The sequence below is a fragment of the Sminthopsis crassicaudata genome, chromosome 4 (genome assembly GCF_048593235.1).
Source record: "Sminthopsis crassicaudata isolate SCR6 chromosome 4, ASM4859323v1, whole genome shotgun sequence".
NCBI classification, from domain to species: domain Eukaryota; kingdom Metazoa; phylum Chordata; class Mammalia; order Dasyuromorphia; family Dasyuridae; genus Sminthopsis; species Sminthopsis crassicaudata.
In genome coordinates this window covers 149,753,271-149,765,986 of record NC_133620.1, presented here as the reverse complement: position 1 = coordinate 149,765,986, position 12,716 = coordinate 149,753,271, and the positions used below count along the sequence as shown (strand labels likewise).

The window sequence follows — 12,716 nt, the reverse complement described above, 5'->3', positions numbered from 1 at the left end:
TCAGCTAGTATGAGAACTAAGGGTAAAAATGAAGGGTGTACTCCATTAAAAGACTGACCTTTGAGATAATTTAGGCATAGCGGGTAGTACTCTAAAACTTCTTTTTTTTTTTTTTTTTTTACTCTACTCTAAAACTCTTAAGCAGATGTCAGCCCTCTATTTCACATTATTCATTCATTCTTTAAATAAAATCTTTAAAACTCACTGAGAAAATTTAGAAGGTAAATTATGCTTCCAGAAGACTTAATAATAAAATATGATCTTGTATTTCTAGTTTAGATAGTTGTAAAGACCATCAAAAACTTTGGGTGCTTATTATGAACCAATCACAGTACTAAGCATTATTAGAGTGCTTCTTCTCAATCTTCTCTTCACTCAGTCCTCATCCAGGTTGTTCCTTCACTGGATGATTTCATCATCTTCCCCAGATTTAATTACCATCCTTGTGCTGAAGATTCTTACATTTACCTATCTGGCCCCACCATTTCTTCTTATATTTTATTTTATTTTATTTTCATTTTAATTATTTCTTTGTTTATAGTACACATTGTTTATGAATCATGCTGGGAGAAAAAAAGCAGAACAAAAGGAAAAAACCATGGGAAAGGAAAAAAAAAAAAAAAGCCCAGAAAAAAAAAAATTATTGATTTACATTCAATCTCCATTGTTCTTTTTCTGGATGCATATGGCTTTTTCTATCCAAAAGTTGGGATTGCCTTGAGTCACTGAACCACTGAAAAAAGAATCAAGTCTTTTCATAGTTGATCATCACACATTCTTGCTGTTATTGTGAACAATGCATTCCTGGTTCTGCTTGTTTTGTTCAGCATCAGTTTAGTATCAAGTTTCCAGGCCTTTCTAAAATCAGTTTGTCATTTTTTAATGGAGCAATAATATTCTATTACCTTCATATGCAACAGCTTGTTTGGCCATTCTCCAATTGATGGACATCTAGTTATTTTCCAATTCGTTGCTATCACAAAAAGAGCTGTACAAGCATTTTTGCACATGTGGATCTTTGCCCCCCCCCTTTTTAAAATCTTTTTGGAATATAAATTCAGTAGTGGCAATGCTGGTTCAAAGGATATATACAGTTTGATAGTCCTTTGGGTTTAGCTCCAAATTGCTCTTCAGAATGATTGGATCAATTTACAACTCCACCATTACCATTAGTATCCCAGTTTTCTCACATCCCCTCCAACATTTATCACTTTCTTTTCCTGTCATCTTAAACAATCTGAGGGGTGTGAGGTGGTACCTCAGAGTTATTTTAATGTGCATTTCTCTAATCAATAGTGATTTAAAGCATTTTTTTCACATGACTATAGATTGCTTTAATTTCATTATCTGAAATTTTTTGTTCATTTCTTTTGATCATTTATTAATTGAGGAATTATTTGTATTCTTATAAATTTGACACAGTTCTTTAAATATTGTAGATATGAGACCTTTATCAGAAACACTGGCTATAAAATTTTTCCTAGCCTTATACTTTTAATCTTGCTTTTGTTTGTGCAAAACCTTTTTAATTTTTAATTTATTGTAACCAAAGTTGTCCATTTAGAATGTTGTCTAGGTCTTCTTTGATCATAAATTCCTCTCTTTTCTAAAAATCTGATAGATGAATGATCCTTTGCTCTCCTATTTTGCTTATGGTATCATCCTTTATACCCAAAGCATGTGCCCATTTTGATCTTATTTTGGTATGGGATGTGAGATGTAGGTTAATGCTGATTTCTGACATATTATTTTCCAGTTTACCCAGCAATTTTTGTCAAATAGTGAGTTCTTAATCCCTGAAACTGGAGTTTGGGAATTTATCAAAAACCAGATTACTATAGTCATTGATTATTCTGTCATGTGCATCTAACTTATTGTAGTGGTCCACCACACTATTTCTTAATAAGTACCAAATGGCTTTGATGACTGTTGCTTTATAATATAGTTTTAGTTCTGGTATTGCTAGGCCAGCATCCTTTGTATTTTTTTTCCCCATTAAGTCCCTTGATATTCTTTACTTGTTCTTCAAAATGAATTTTGTTATTTTTTTTCAGTTCTATAAAATAATTTTTTTTTTGGTATGGCACCTGAACAAGTTAGACCAATTTATGCAGAATTGTCATTTTTGTTACATTATTTCAGTCTAACCATGAGTAATTGATATTTTTTCCAGTTGTTTAGATATGACTTTATTTGTCTCCCAAATATTTTATTTTGCTCACAGTTATTTAAAATGCAATTTGTCTTTATATATCTTACTGCTGTACTTTGTCATTAATATCTAAAGATGCTAATGATTTTTGGGTGTTTATTTTAAATCTTTCCACTTAGCTAAAGCTATGAATGGTTTCAAATAGATTTTTGGATAATTTTCTAGAATTCTCTAAGTATATCATCATATCATCTAATTTCCTCATTGCCTATTCTTATTCCTTTAATCTTTTTTATTTTTTTATTGCTAATGTCAACATTTTTAATACAATTTTGAATAATAGTAGTGATAATGGACATCCTTGTTTCACTTTTGATTTTATTGGGAAGTGGCACTCAGCTTCTCTCCATTACAAATAATGCCTGATGTTGGTTTTAGATAGATTCTGTTAATTATGTTAAGGAAAACTCCTTTTATCCCTATGCTTGCTAGTGTTTTTAATAGGAATGGGTGCTATATCTTGTCAAATGCTTTTTCTGCATCTTTTGAGATTATCATATCATAATGCAATAGACTTGCCCAGGACTCTTGAATGAGTACCAATCAAAAAACTTCACAGATTGCTTCCAGAAGAAAAAAATAAACTAACCTTCAAATTATAAGACATAAAATGATTATATTTCATAATCCTAATAACAAACAACAAAATTTATAAGCCACTAGAGGTATAAAACCTTTAAGTATAAGGAAAAGAAATTCAAACAACACAAGACTATCCTGAATCCAGCTAAACCCCAATAGCTGATTTATCCTGCAAAATTGAGCCTAAGTATTAAAGAAAAACTTAACTTTAAACTTAAACTTAACTTAAGCAATTTAAAACAACAAAAGGCATTCAAAGAATGTTTCCTAGCAAGAAAGCCAGAATTGAGTATATAATTCATCTCTCTCACACCCCAGACAAGAGTAAGACATGAAAGGTAAAAAATAACACCAGCCAAGGATAATAACAACAGATTAACAATGGAGAAATCATTGAGATAAGAGTAAAAACAAATCAGATAGACATTTTAGTAGAAAACTAGACCATAATGGACTAAAAATTTGCAATGCTCCACTTATAAGTAGAACTTTTTTTTCATATTCCTTTGGGGGAGGCGTGACACTTAATTAGAAAATAAGCAGATCCATAAAAGAAGAAATGGGAATATGATATATATTCTAATCAAGGCAAAGGCTAACAATGAAGGGAAAATATTTCCTATAGTCTTTCCAAAAAAAGGGGGGAAAAACCTACAAGATTAACTGTGGAGGCTGTTGTTTCCATGATAGGAGGAGGAGGTATCAATGATGAATGCTTCTATAGATGAAGAGGGATATTCTATAAAATAGTATGTGCAACCTTTTTTCAGATCCTTAATTTTATTCAAATCTAAAGGAGTATATCTTCTGTTTTTTTGATCTAAAGAGTCAATTTCTTCAATCACAGGATGTATAAAATCACTTAAATCCTGTCCCTCTCTCTTAGCCTTAATCAATGCTTTTTCTAATATTAGTGGTAGTCTGCTTAACAGGCAATTCTGTTTGTGTTTCTGCCTCTTCCCCTCCTCTTTCTTCCTCCACCCCTGAAGTGTTAATTGAGGGAGGGGATGGGAAATGCTCCAGTTGCTCAGAATTGTACTTAACTCCATTGTTATCTGATTCATCCTTTTTACCTCCTTTAGTTGGCATCTCCCCATCTTGCTCCTTCTTCTTTTTCCTTATTCTATAACTTATATAATTTCCTAAAGCCAGTTGAATTATATTGTAAGTTTGAAGTGTGTCTTTGGTGATTGAGTTAGGTCCATTTTTGTTGTAGTATTGACAAAATTCCTCTCCTACTAATTTCCATTCCTCTAGATCCAATTCTTTTTCCAGAGTAAAACAAGGACATATGACCTGCACAGTTTTTAAAAGTTCAGTGATTTCCTCCACAATTATAATCAGTCCTTGGCTTTTCATAACCTTGACAATGCTCTCTAAACATTTTCCTTGAACAGAAACAGAAGGCTGTTTTCTAAAAATTTGCCCCCATTTGCTGAAATTCTACTTGAGCTCTTTAACAAAGTTTTCTTGTTTTACTCACCTAAATTTCTGGGTTAGAGAGACTTTTCCACTGAGATCTGAATTGGAGGCTTTTCCACTGGAATCAGGATCTTGTCTGTCCCTATTCGGGCACCAAAAATGTTATATCCGGGCTAGCTCCCTGAAAAGCTCAGAATCAGCCAGAGTCAAGATAAGCAAATGTCCTTTGCCCTTGGGTGCCAAAATGTCCAGCATACCTGATGGATATAGGAGAACATTTTTTTTTAATTAAAAAAAAAACAAAACAAAAACATTAGTATCCATACAACAAAAATTATTCCCAGCAACCAAGAAAGTAAAGTCCCTGTTAAATCCTTTTTATGTGACAAATATAGTCATAATAATTGATGCATGAAGGAATAAAACAAAAAAGGAAACATAGGCAAATATCATTAATGAATATCAGTTCAAAAATCTTAAATAAAATCCTGTCAAACTTGCTATATCATTTTATCAAAAAACTCATTCATAATGACCAAATTGGATTTGTATCAGGCATGAAATGATTATTCAACTTTAAGAAAATAGTCAATATAATTAATCATATTAAAAGCAAAAACTTTTAAAATCATGTTTTATCTCAATAGATGTGGGAAAAAATAATTTGACAAACTTTAGTACACATTTATGCTAAAATGCCTGCAAAGCATTGACAGAGAAGGATTTTGGTATCGTATATTAGCTATCTAGAAATACATTGTGTAAGAAAAAATAGTGGATGTAAAGAAATGATGATGATTGATTACAAAACTGAATGACTAAGAAGGTAGCTGTGTATCCTATATGATAATAGAAAATTTGGCAATGGTGATAATTTGGGGGGGGGGATGATTTGGATTAACCTTGAGATGCCAAAGGGAATTTGAAAAATTAACTACCTAAAACCAACACCACTTCTTCTCCTCCTCCTCCTTCTCCTTTCTTCTGGTAGATATGGATACAAAAGAAGACTCACTATTCCTACTATTATTTAATATGATTCTGGAAATGCTAGCTATGACAATAAGGTAAAAAAAAATGAAGTTATAAAAAGCAGAAAAGGAGATAATATCCTTTTTGCTGATGAATATATGCTTTACTTGGAAAATCCTGGAAATAAGCAAAAATAGCTAATCAAGATAATTACCTTGAACAGTGTTACAGGCTACAAAATAAATGCTCAAAAGTCACAATAAAAAGGGAAATTCTGTCATACATAACTATAAAATGCATACAGCATCTGAGAATCAATTGACTAAAGCAGGCAAAAGACTTATAGAGATTCAATCACAAAGTTCTCCTTAATGAAACAAAGGGCAATTTTAAAATCTGTGTAGAATAAACCTCAAAAGAAAGTGTTGCTGAGTGATCATATAAGGAACAAAGGATGTGAGTTGCATTGGGAACAGACTCTTAACTTATTTGTTATGAATGGAAAGTAATCACCAAGTATGAGTGTGAAAGTGCAGTCAATAATAGAATAAGTGGCTAGGGATGTACTTTTTAGGAGAGAGCCAGACCTTGATTATTGCTACATGATGACTGGGAGTAGAAAAAGAAAAGATTTTGGATGAAAGGAAATTCATTGTGAAGGCAAATATTTAAGGGACCCTGTAGAAGGTGTGGAGAAATCTAGAGTGGGACATTGTAGGGGTAGAATTGAAGTGAATGGGATTAAGGGAGTAAAAAAAAAAAATTAAATAGGAGCCTCAGTTATTCAACAGTTGGTTATTCCATATCTATTTTGTTCAGAAACATATTTTTCTACGTGCTATAGTAGATCTACTAGGTCCTGTCCCTAGATATCTCACAATCTTAAGAGGGATATAAAATCAACATATAAGATACTTTAATACAATTTGAACTTCTTTAAAACATGATAACCAAATTCAACACATGCTAATAATAACTTACATTTACATTTAAAAATCTTTCCAACAATTCTGTAAGGTATATACTCAAATGGTAGTCTGCATCCAAGTCTAGTCATTTTTCTGCTCTCTCAAGCTTGGGGTGAATAAATGGAGATATGTACAACTTGAAAGGATTAGGAACATCTTCATGAAGAAGGTAGCTGTTGAAGAAAGCTTTTAAAAATGGTTAAAATTTAGAGAGATGAAGAAGCCATTAAAATAGTCCAAGGAAGAAGTGACCAGAATCTAAAACTATGGTGGATAGTTTCAAGCAGAGAGAAGAGGACCAATATGAGAGATGATATGAAGGTAGAAGTTATGACATTTATCAATGCACTATATAAAAAAGATACTTATATAAGATACTGTATAAGAAAGATATAATACTCTTAAAGGTGGTGGGGATATTATGAACTGTAATGCAGAGGCAATAGATTGCATCTAGAAAAGATGACTTGTATTCCTGAAACAGAAAAACACTTATAGAATAGATGAGAATTAAGACTGAAAAGATAGTGAGTGGCCAAGGATAAGGTGTTTTTATTGCTACTCTGAGGAGCTAGTCAAACCTTGATACATCTTCTAAGCTACCATTTTAAATCTTCAGCTGCTTTTTGGACACCTCCAACTATATTTCCCTTTGGTATGCCAAGCTTAATTTATCCAATCAGAATTTAGACTCTTTCCTTATAACTTATTCCCTTGTCCCATGGTACAGTGGATAGAGTGCCATGCTTGGAGTCAGGAAGACTTGAGTTCAAATGTGACCTCAGATTACTCTGGACAAACTATTGTGTTTGTTTCCTTATCTATAAAATGAACTGCCATTGCACACCATTCTAATAAATTTGCCAGGAAAATCCCAAATGGAGTCACAAAGAGTCAAATATGACTTAACAACCTCATAGAGAATAGTGACCTTCCTAGTCACTCAATCCTATAATCTGTTATCATCATTCTTTTCCTGTTACTATCTTTCTTATATAATGCATTGATAAATGTCATAACTTCTACTTCCTACCATCTCTCATATTGGTCTCCTTCTCTCTGCTTGCAACCATCTACCATAGTTTTAGATTCTGGTCACTTCTTCCTTGGACTATTTTAATGACTTCTTAATTGATTTCCTTATTTCAAGTTTCTACTCATTTTACTCCATCCTTTGCACAGGTACCAAGGAAATGCTGGTTATGTGACTAGTTCCCCCTTCCCCCAGCTTCTGACCTCTCCATCTCAATAAATTCTGGTGGTTTCCAATTATGAATAAAATAAATTGTAAAGTCTTTTAACATTTAAAAGTCTTCATCACCTGGATCATCTCAAGTTTTCCAAATTTTCAATACTTCATTAACTTTCTTTCTTGCTCTTACCTTTTAAAAAAAAATCTGTCCTTGTATGTCCAGTATTTGGTGTGTATCTGATGCATTATGAGTGCTTAATTAAAAAAGAAAAATTTTGAACAAGGTCATGACATCACAGAGAAAAAAGTTTCAGGAAGTTTATTTTACCAATGTTTTGTAGAAAAGGATGTGATGGAAGTGGATAATAATAATTGGACCACTCTTTGAGAAGTTCAGAAAAGAAGTAGAAAGTTTCAAAACTAAGTTAGTTGCTGTCAAGCTAGGGGAGAAAAGCGTACAATTTCCCATTGTCTAGGTGAGTGAACAAGGTGATTGATAGTAAATTTGACCGTGCCTTGGAAAGCCTTTGCTAGAGCAGGAAGAATGTCTCTGGGACCCAACTGTGAACAGCAGGAACTGAAGGCTTCAAATCTGACTCAAAGTTCATTCGTCTTTTCCCATCTTTTCATCTCAACTCAAGAATATAAAATTCTGCATTCTTTTCTTTCTTATACTCTCTTTTAGGACTAGATGAAAATGATATAATAGTAATAAGTAATAAAGAAGGTGACATGGAATAGTTGGCCTTAGAATCAGGATTATGTCACTTCAAGTGCCACCTCTGATATATATAAGCTTTGTACCCATCCCTCCCCTCCAGCAAGTTACATAACCATCAAGTGTCCCAGCTGAAGATTGCAAATTGTGGGACTATGCCTATCTGTACTGTTTTTTTAAATCCATACCCATGAAATTGCAGATTCATCATAACAATAATCATGATAATAGTGGTAGCTAAACTTATATAATAATATATGCTGAGATATATATTGTACCTTTAACTTTTGCAAAGTTATTCCCATTATTTCATTTGATCCAGATAATAATCTTGGTAGGTAGGTGCTATTTAAACCCATATTTTACTTGAGAAAACTGTGGCTCATGCATATAAACTAATGAGACAGGATTTAAACCCAGCTTTTCCTGATTTCAAGCTAGCTCTTTATCCACTTTGGTCATCTTTGAAGCTTTTGTGTGTATTTCTGCTTATACAATTTTTAAAAAGTTACACAATATTTACTGCTTTTAAAATAATTATTGGGATTTTTTTAAGTAAGCATTGTAAACTTGGGTCATAATTTTATTTTTTAGTTTTTTTTTTCTAATGTCAGATGCATGATGAAGCTTAGGGATCATGTATAGTGTTTTAACTTCAACTTGAAAAAAGACAAAAGATATATATTCCTGGTATTTGCTAAATAACAGTTTTTCAAAAACAGCTTCTGTTTTTTGTTTTTGCTATTTTAGGTGACTTGAACAATGTACGATTCTCTGCCTACCGTACGGCCATTAAAATTCGAAGATTACAGAAAGCCCTTTGTTGTAAGTTATTCTTCAAAAGTTTATCACTCTTGCTGTTATGACTTTTTTTTTTTTATGAGTTAAGTGTCTGAAGAAAAGAATCCAAGACTTGATCTGCTACATAAGAGTGCCCTGTATATCAAAATTTGCTTATATCTCTGCAGTTTGTACCATTGCCTCATTAATTACAATGGGAATTACTTGTGAAACATGTCAGTGAAGTAGCTAGATCTCTCATTCTCATTTGTCAGACAAACAAGCAATAACACAGTAAAACAAAGTAAAAAACTTTCCTCAGAAATTATGCTTTGATAAGAGAAGGAAATGTTATTAGAGAATAAGAGCATGGTGGGCCATTGCCTTTTTAATAGTTACTGATCATTTTAAAATCTTAAGGACAGTGTAAAATTAGGACTGTTTTACATATTTGAACTATATTGAGATACACTTTGCATTCCACAGCAGGCACTGAATAACACTAGATAACAGAAACTTTATAAAATTGATGGCTTAGAAAAGGGTACTACATCTTGAGACTTCTAAAAAAAAGATTGATTAATATTTGCCCAGCACAGGATTTATTATGGTTTTATTTAAAACATGGATTCCTCTCTGAACTGCTTGGAAGTTTCTTTGTATTTATATTTCTTTTTCTGTATTCACCATTATTTAGTACTGTACTAAACATGGTATATAGTAAACAATTAATAAATGCTTGTTGATTATTGATTTAGTGTCTGACTAAATGTAGTGTATATCATATTTTCTTGTAGTTTCTAATTTTTTATCATCTTATTTATAAAGAGAATCTGTAGGTTAAGCCAAATAGATGAATAGGAGACAATGTTTGGTTGTACACTCAAGAAAAGAGCAGTTCTTCATATTTAACCTATATCAGATTGCTTGCTGTCTTGGTGAGGGAGTGGGGGATAGAGAGGGAAAAAAATTTCGAACACAATGTTTTGTAAAGGTGAATGTTGAAAACTATTTTTGCATATATTTGGAAAAATAAAATAGTATTAAAAGTAAAATTTAAAAATACAATCATATCATAACAATGCAAACAAAAGAACTCCCAAAGTATTCTTGCTTGCTTCTTTCCATGCATGTGGATGTTCTAGAGAAAGACAATTCAAGATAATTTCTAAAATTAACCTTAGAAAATATTATCAGAAGAGAAATTAGAAACAATAAGTATAGGAAGATTATTGTTGAAGAGCTTGAGAAAATGTTAAGAGCTTAAGTCTTATGTAGAAAAAAAAATTTAGTGAACACTTCAGAAAAACAAATGAAGAGGAGATTACCCTATCTACCACATTTTCAGTGGCAAATAAAAGATAATTATCAAATTATGTTAGTTGAAGAATTGAGGTTATTTCCCCAGATACTGGTAGTATGGATTATGGCTGAGCAGGGAATATTGTGCTGATTGAATCACCTTCTCTGCTCACCACAACCCAGTTAGAAAAAGGGTTCATCAGAGAAGTTAGGTGAAAGTAGGAACTAACAAGATCAGAAAGCTGGTGGGGCTGTGGCAGGTGATGTCGGAAGCATGCGTTTGTTAAAACTGGTAATTATAAGATCTAACAATTTTTTAGTTGTAGGATTTAGACTCTTAAAAGAGTGATGCAAGATGAAAAGTAAGGGTTCAAACGAGACAAATGAATAAATTCAGTTGGTCTCAATCTCTGACTTCTGCATGAGCCATATTCCCTCTAATTCCTTTGATTAGGAAAGCTGCCATCACCATACCACTTACATTAACTCCTTTAGAAGCTCCATGCCAGTAGACAAGAAAATATCACAATCTCATATATTACTAATGTTTAAAAAAATTCTTTTGCATTTGTTACTGCTTAGGAATATTGAGCCACAAGAGAAAAGGAAATAGATTACTATGTTACATACAGAAGGAATCTTCAGGCTGTGTTCTTTGGGTTAGTAGTGCCAGCAGGTTTTGGTTTTTTTTTTTTTTTCCCAAGAGGCTCAGCTGTCTGTCCAGTACACAGCTGGCAAGTTTGTAACGTCTCCTAAGATTTTATGAGCTATAAAATGAGAACAAATGACTCAGCCACAAAGGCTGTTTTGGCAGCAACTGCTTCACACGGTTTAAATTCACATTCCAGTTTCCAGTGAGATCTCAAAATGGATAGATATAAATATTGAAAGTCTAGTTTTTTTTCTGTATGCTAATGACTATTAATGATAGGCTCATTCCTTCAACTTACCTTTTTTAAAAATGTCTTGTCAAAAAAAGTGAAATGAATCTTATTTTACCATTACAATTTTTTAAATACAAAATATTGGCATGTGTTTGTCTAGAAAGTCTCTGACATACAAAGCTTTAAGTACTTCATCCAATTGCCTTTTTTTTTTTGTCCCCTTTATTTTTATATTCCAGCTTTGTCCCAAGCATTGGTCTGATTAAATATTTATCCAAGTGAACCTCCAAACTTTTGTATTCATATAGAATGCTTTCTTCAAGAGCCCATGTTCCATTCTTAAATTAAATCCTCATCCCTTTTTTTTTTTTTTTTTTTTTTTTTTCTTCACATCAGTGTAGCATTTGGTAGTATATATGCTAATGTTCTCTATTCCTTTTCTTTCTCAACCTTCTCTACTTTGGAAATCTATTGAATCTTGGATTCAACTCATATTTTTGCAAATTATTCTCACAACTGTAGTTCACATTCTGACCTCTTTTCTGAGCTAGAATATCCATCCTTCCATGAGTACCTTATTTCCACTCATGTAGCTATCACTCTTAACTATTCTTTCTTGGATTACTACCACTATCTCCCAGCTAGTCTTCCCTGCTTCCGGTCTCATCCTATGCTAATTCTACCTTCCAAATAGCTAATCAATTGCTGTTCTTAAAAAAGAGGTTCTGATCATAATATTCCTATGCAGAAATATTCAGTGGCTTTGAAGCTACTTTTAGCCACTTTAGAGACATAACAAGCCCTTTGTAGTCTTGAGCCTCTTTTCATTATATTGTTTCCACTGTAGTAGTCAGATTGACTTGCTGCTAGTTGTTTCTTTCTGCTTTGCAGAAGAGGATACCCTTTTGTCTTTGCATTTGCTTGTCATCTTTATCTCCTAGAATTTCTATAACTTCTTTTAAAGCTCTCAGATACCACCTTTTGATGAGAGATAGTAGAATGAAAAGAGTACTATATTTAAGGCCTTGAAGACTTGGAATCAAATCTCACCTCACACATTTATTTCTGTGTCCCTTGTCAGGTTATTCATCCTTTGTGGGTCTCAGTTTCATTATCAATAAGATCAGAAGGGTGGGCTCAATAATCTCTTAGTACATTTCTATTTCTAAATCTTTAATTATCTGATCCTACTTATGACCTATCTAGAGTCCCCTGTAGCACTCTGAATTTCCAGAAATTACTTTGTACATCTGCTAATATCTTGTATTTTCCTAGTAGAATATAATTTTTTTTTGTGGAAAGAGACTTGTTTTGGTCTTTATATCTCCCAACTGAAACATTCAATAAATATTCATTTATTTGGTGGATTGATGGTTTATTTGGTGGATCTACTGGCAACTCAAAGTCAATATTTCAAAAATGGAGTTGTAATTCTCCCATTAAACCTGTTTCCTTCTGACTTCAATATTTTTCAGTTTCATAATCATTTATTTCTATTGTTTAAAATTTTGGTAATAACTTTGAGCCTTGCCCTCATCTCAGATCAAGTCATTTACAAAATTCTATGATTCTATTTCCCAAATCTCACTCCACCCCTAACATATTGCCTCCACTCTAATGCAAATCCTCATTTTCACAGTCCTCGGCTACTCTGATTGCTTATCCTCTCTGCCTTTCAAGCCAT

General features: G+C 32.6%; 1 protein-coding gene across 1 annotated transcript in view; it reads left to right on the top strand.

Annotated features, from left to right (window-relative positions):
- UTRN (utrophin) overlaps positions 1–12,716 on the top strand; it is a 533,723-nt gene that overhangs the window by 439,354 nt on the left and 81,653 nt on the right. The window contains 1 exon segment of the mRNA XM_074309622.1: positions 8,817–8,891. Coding sequence (XP_074165723.1) covers positions 8,817–8,891 — 75 coding nt within the window.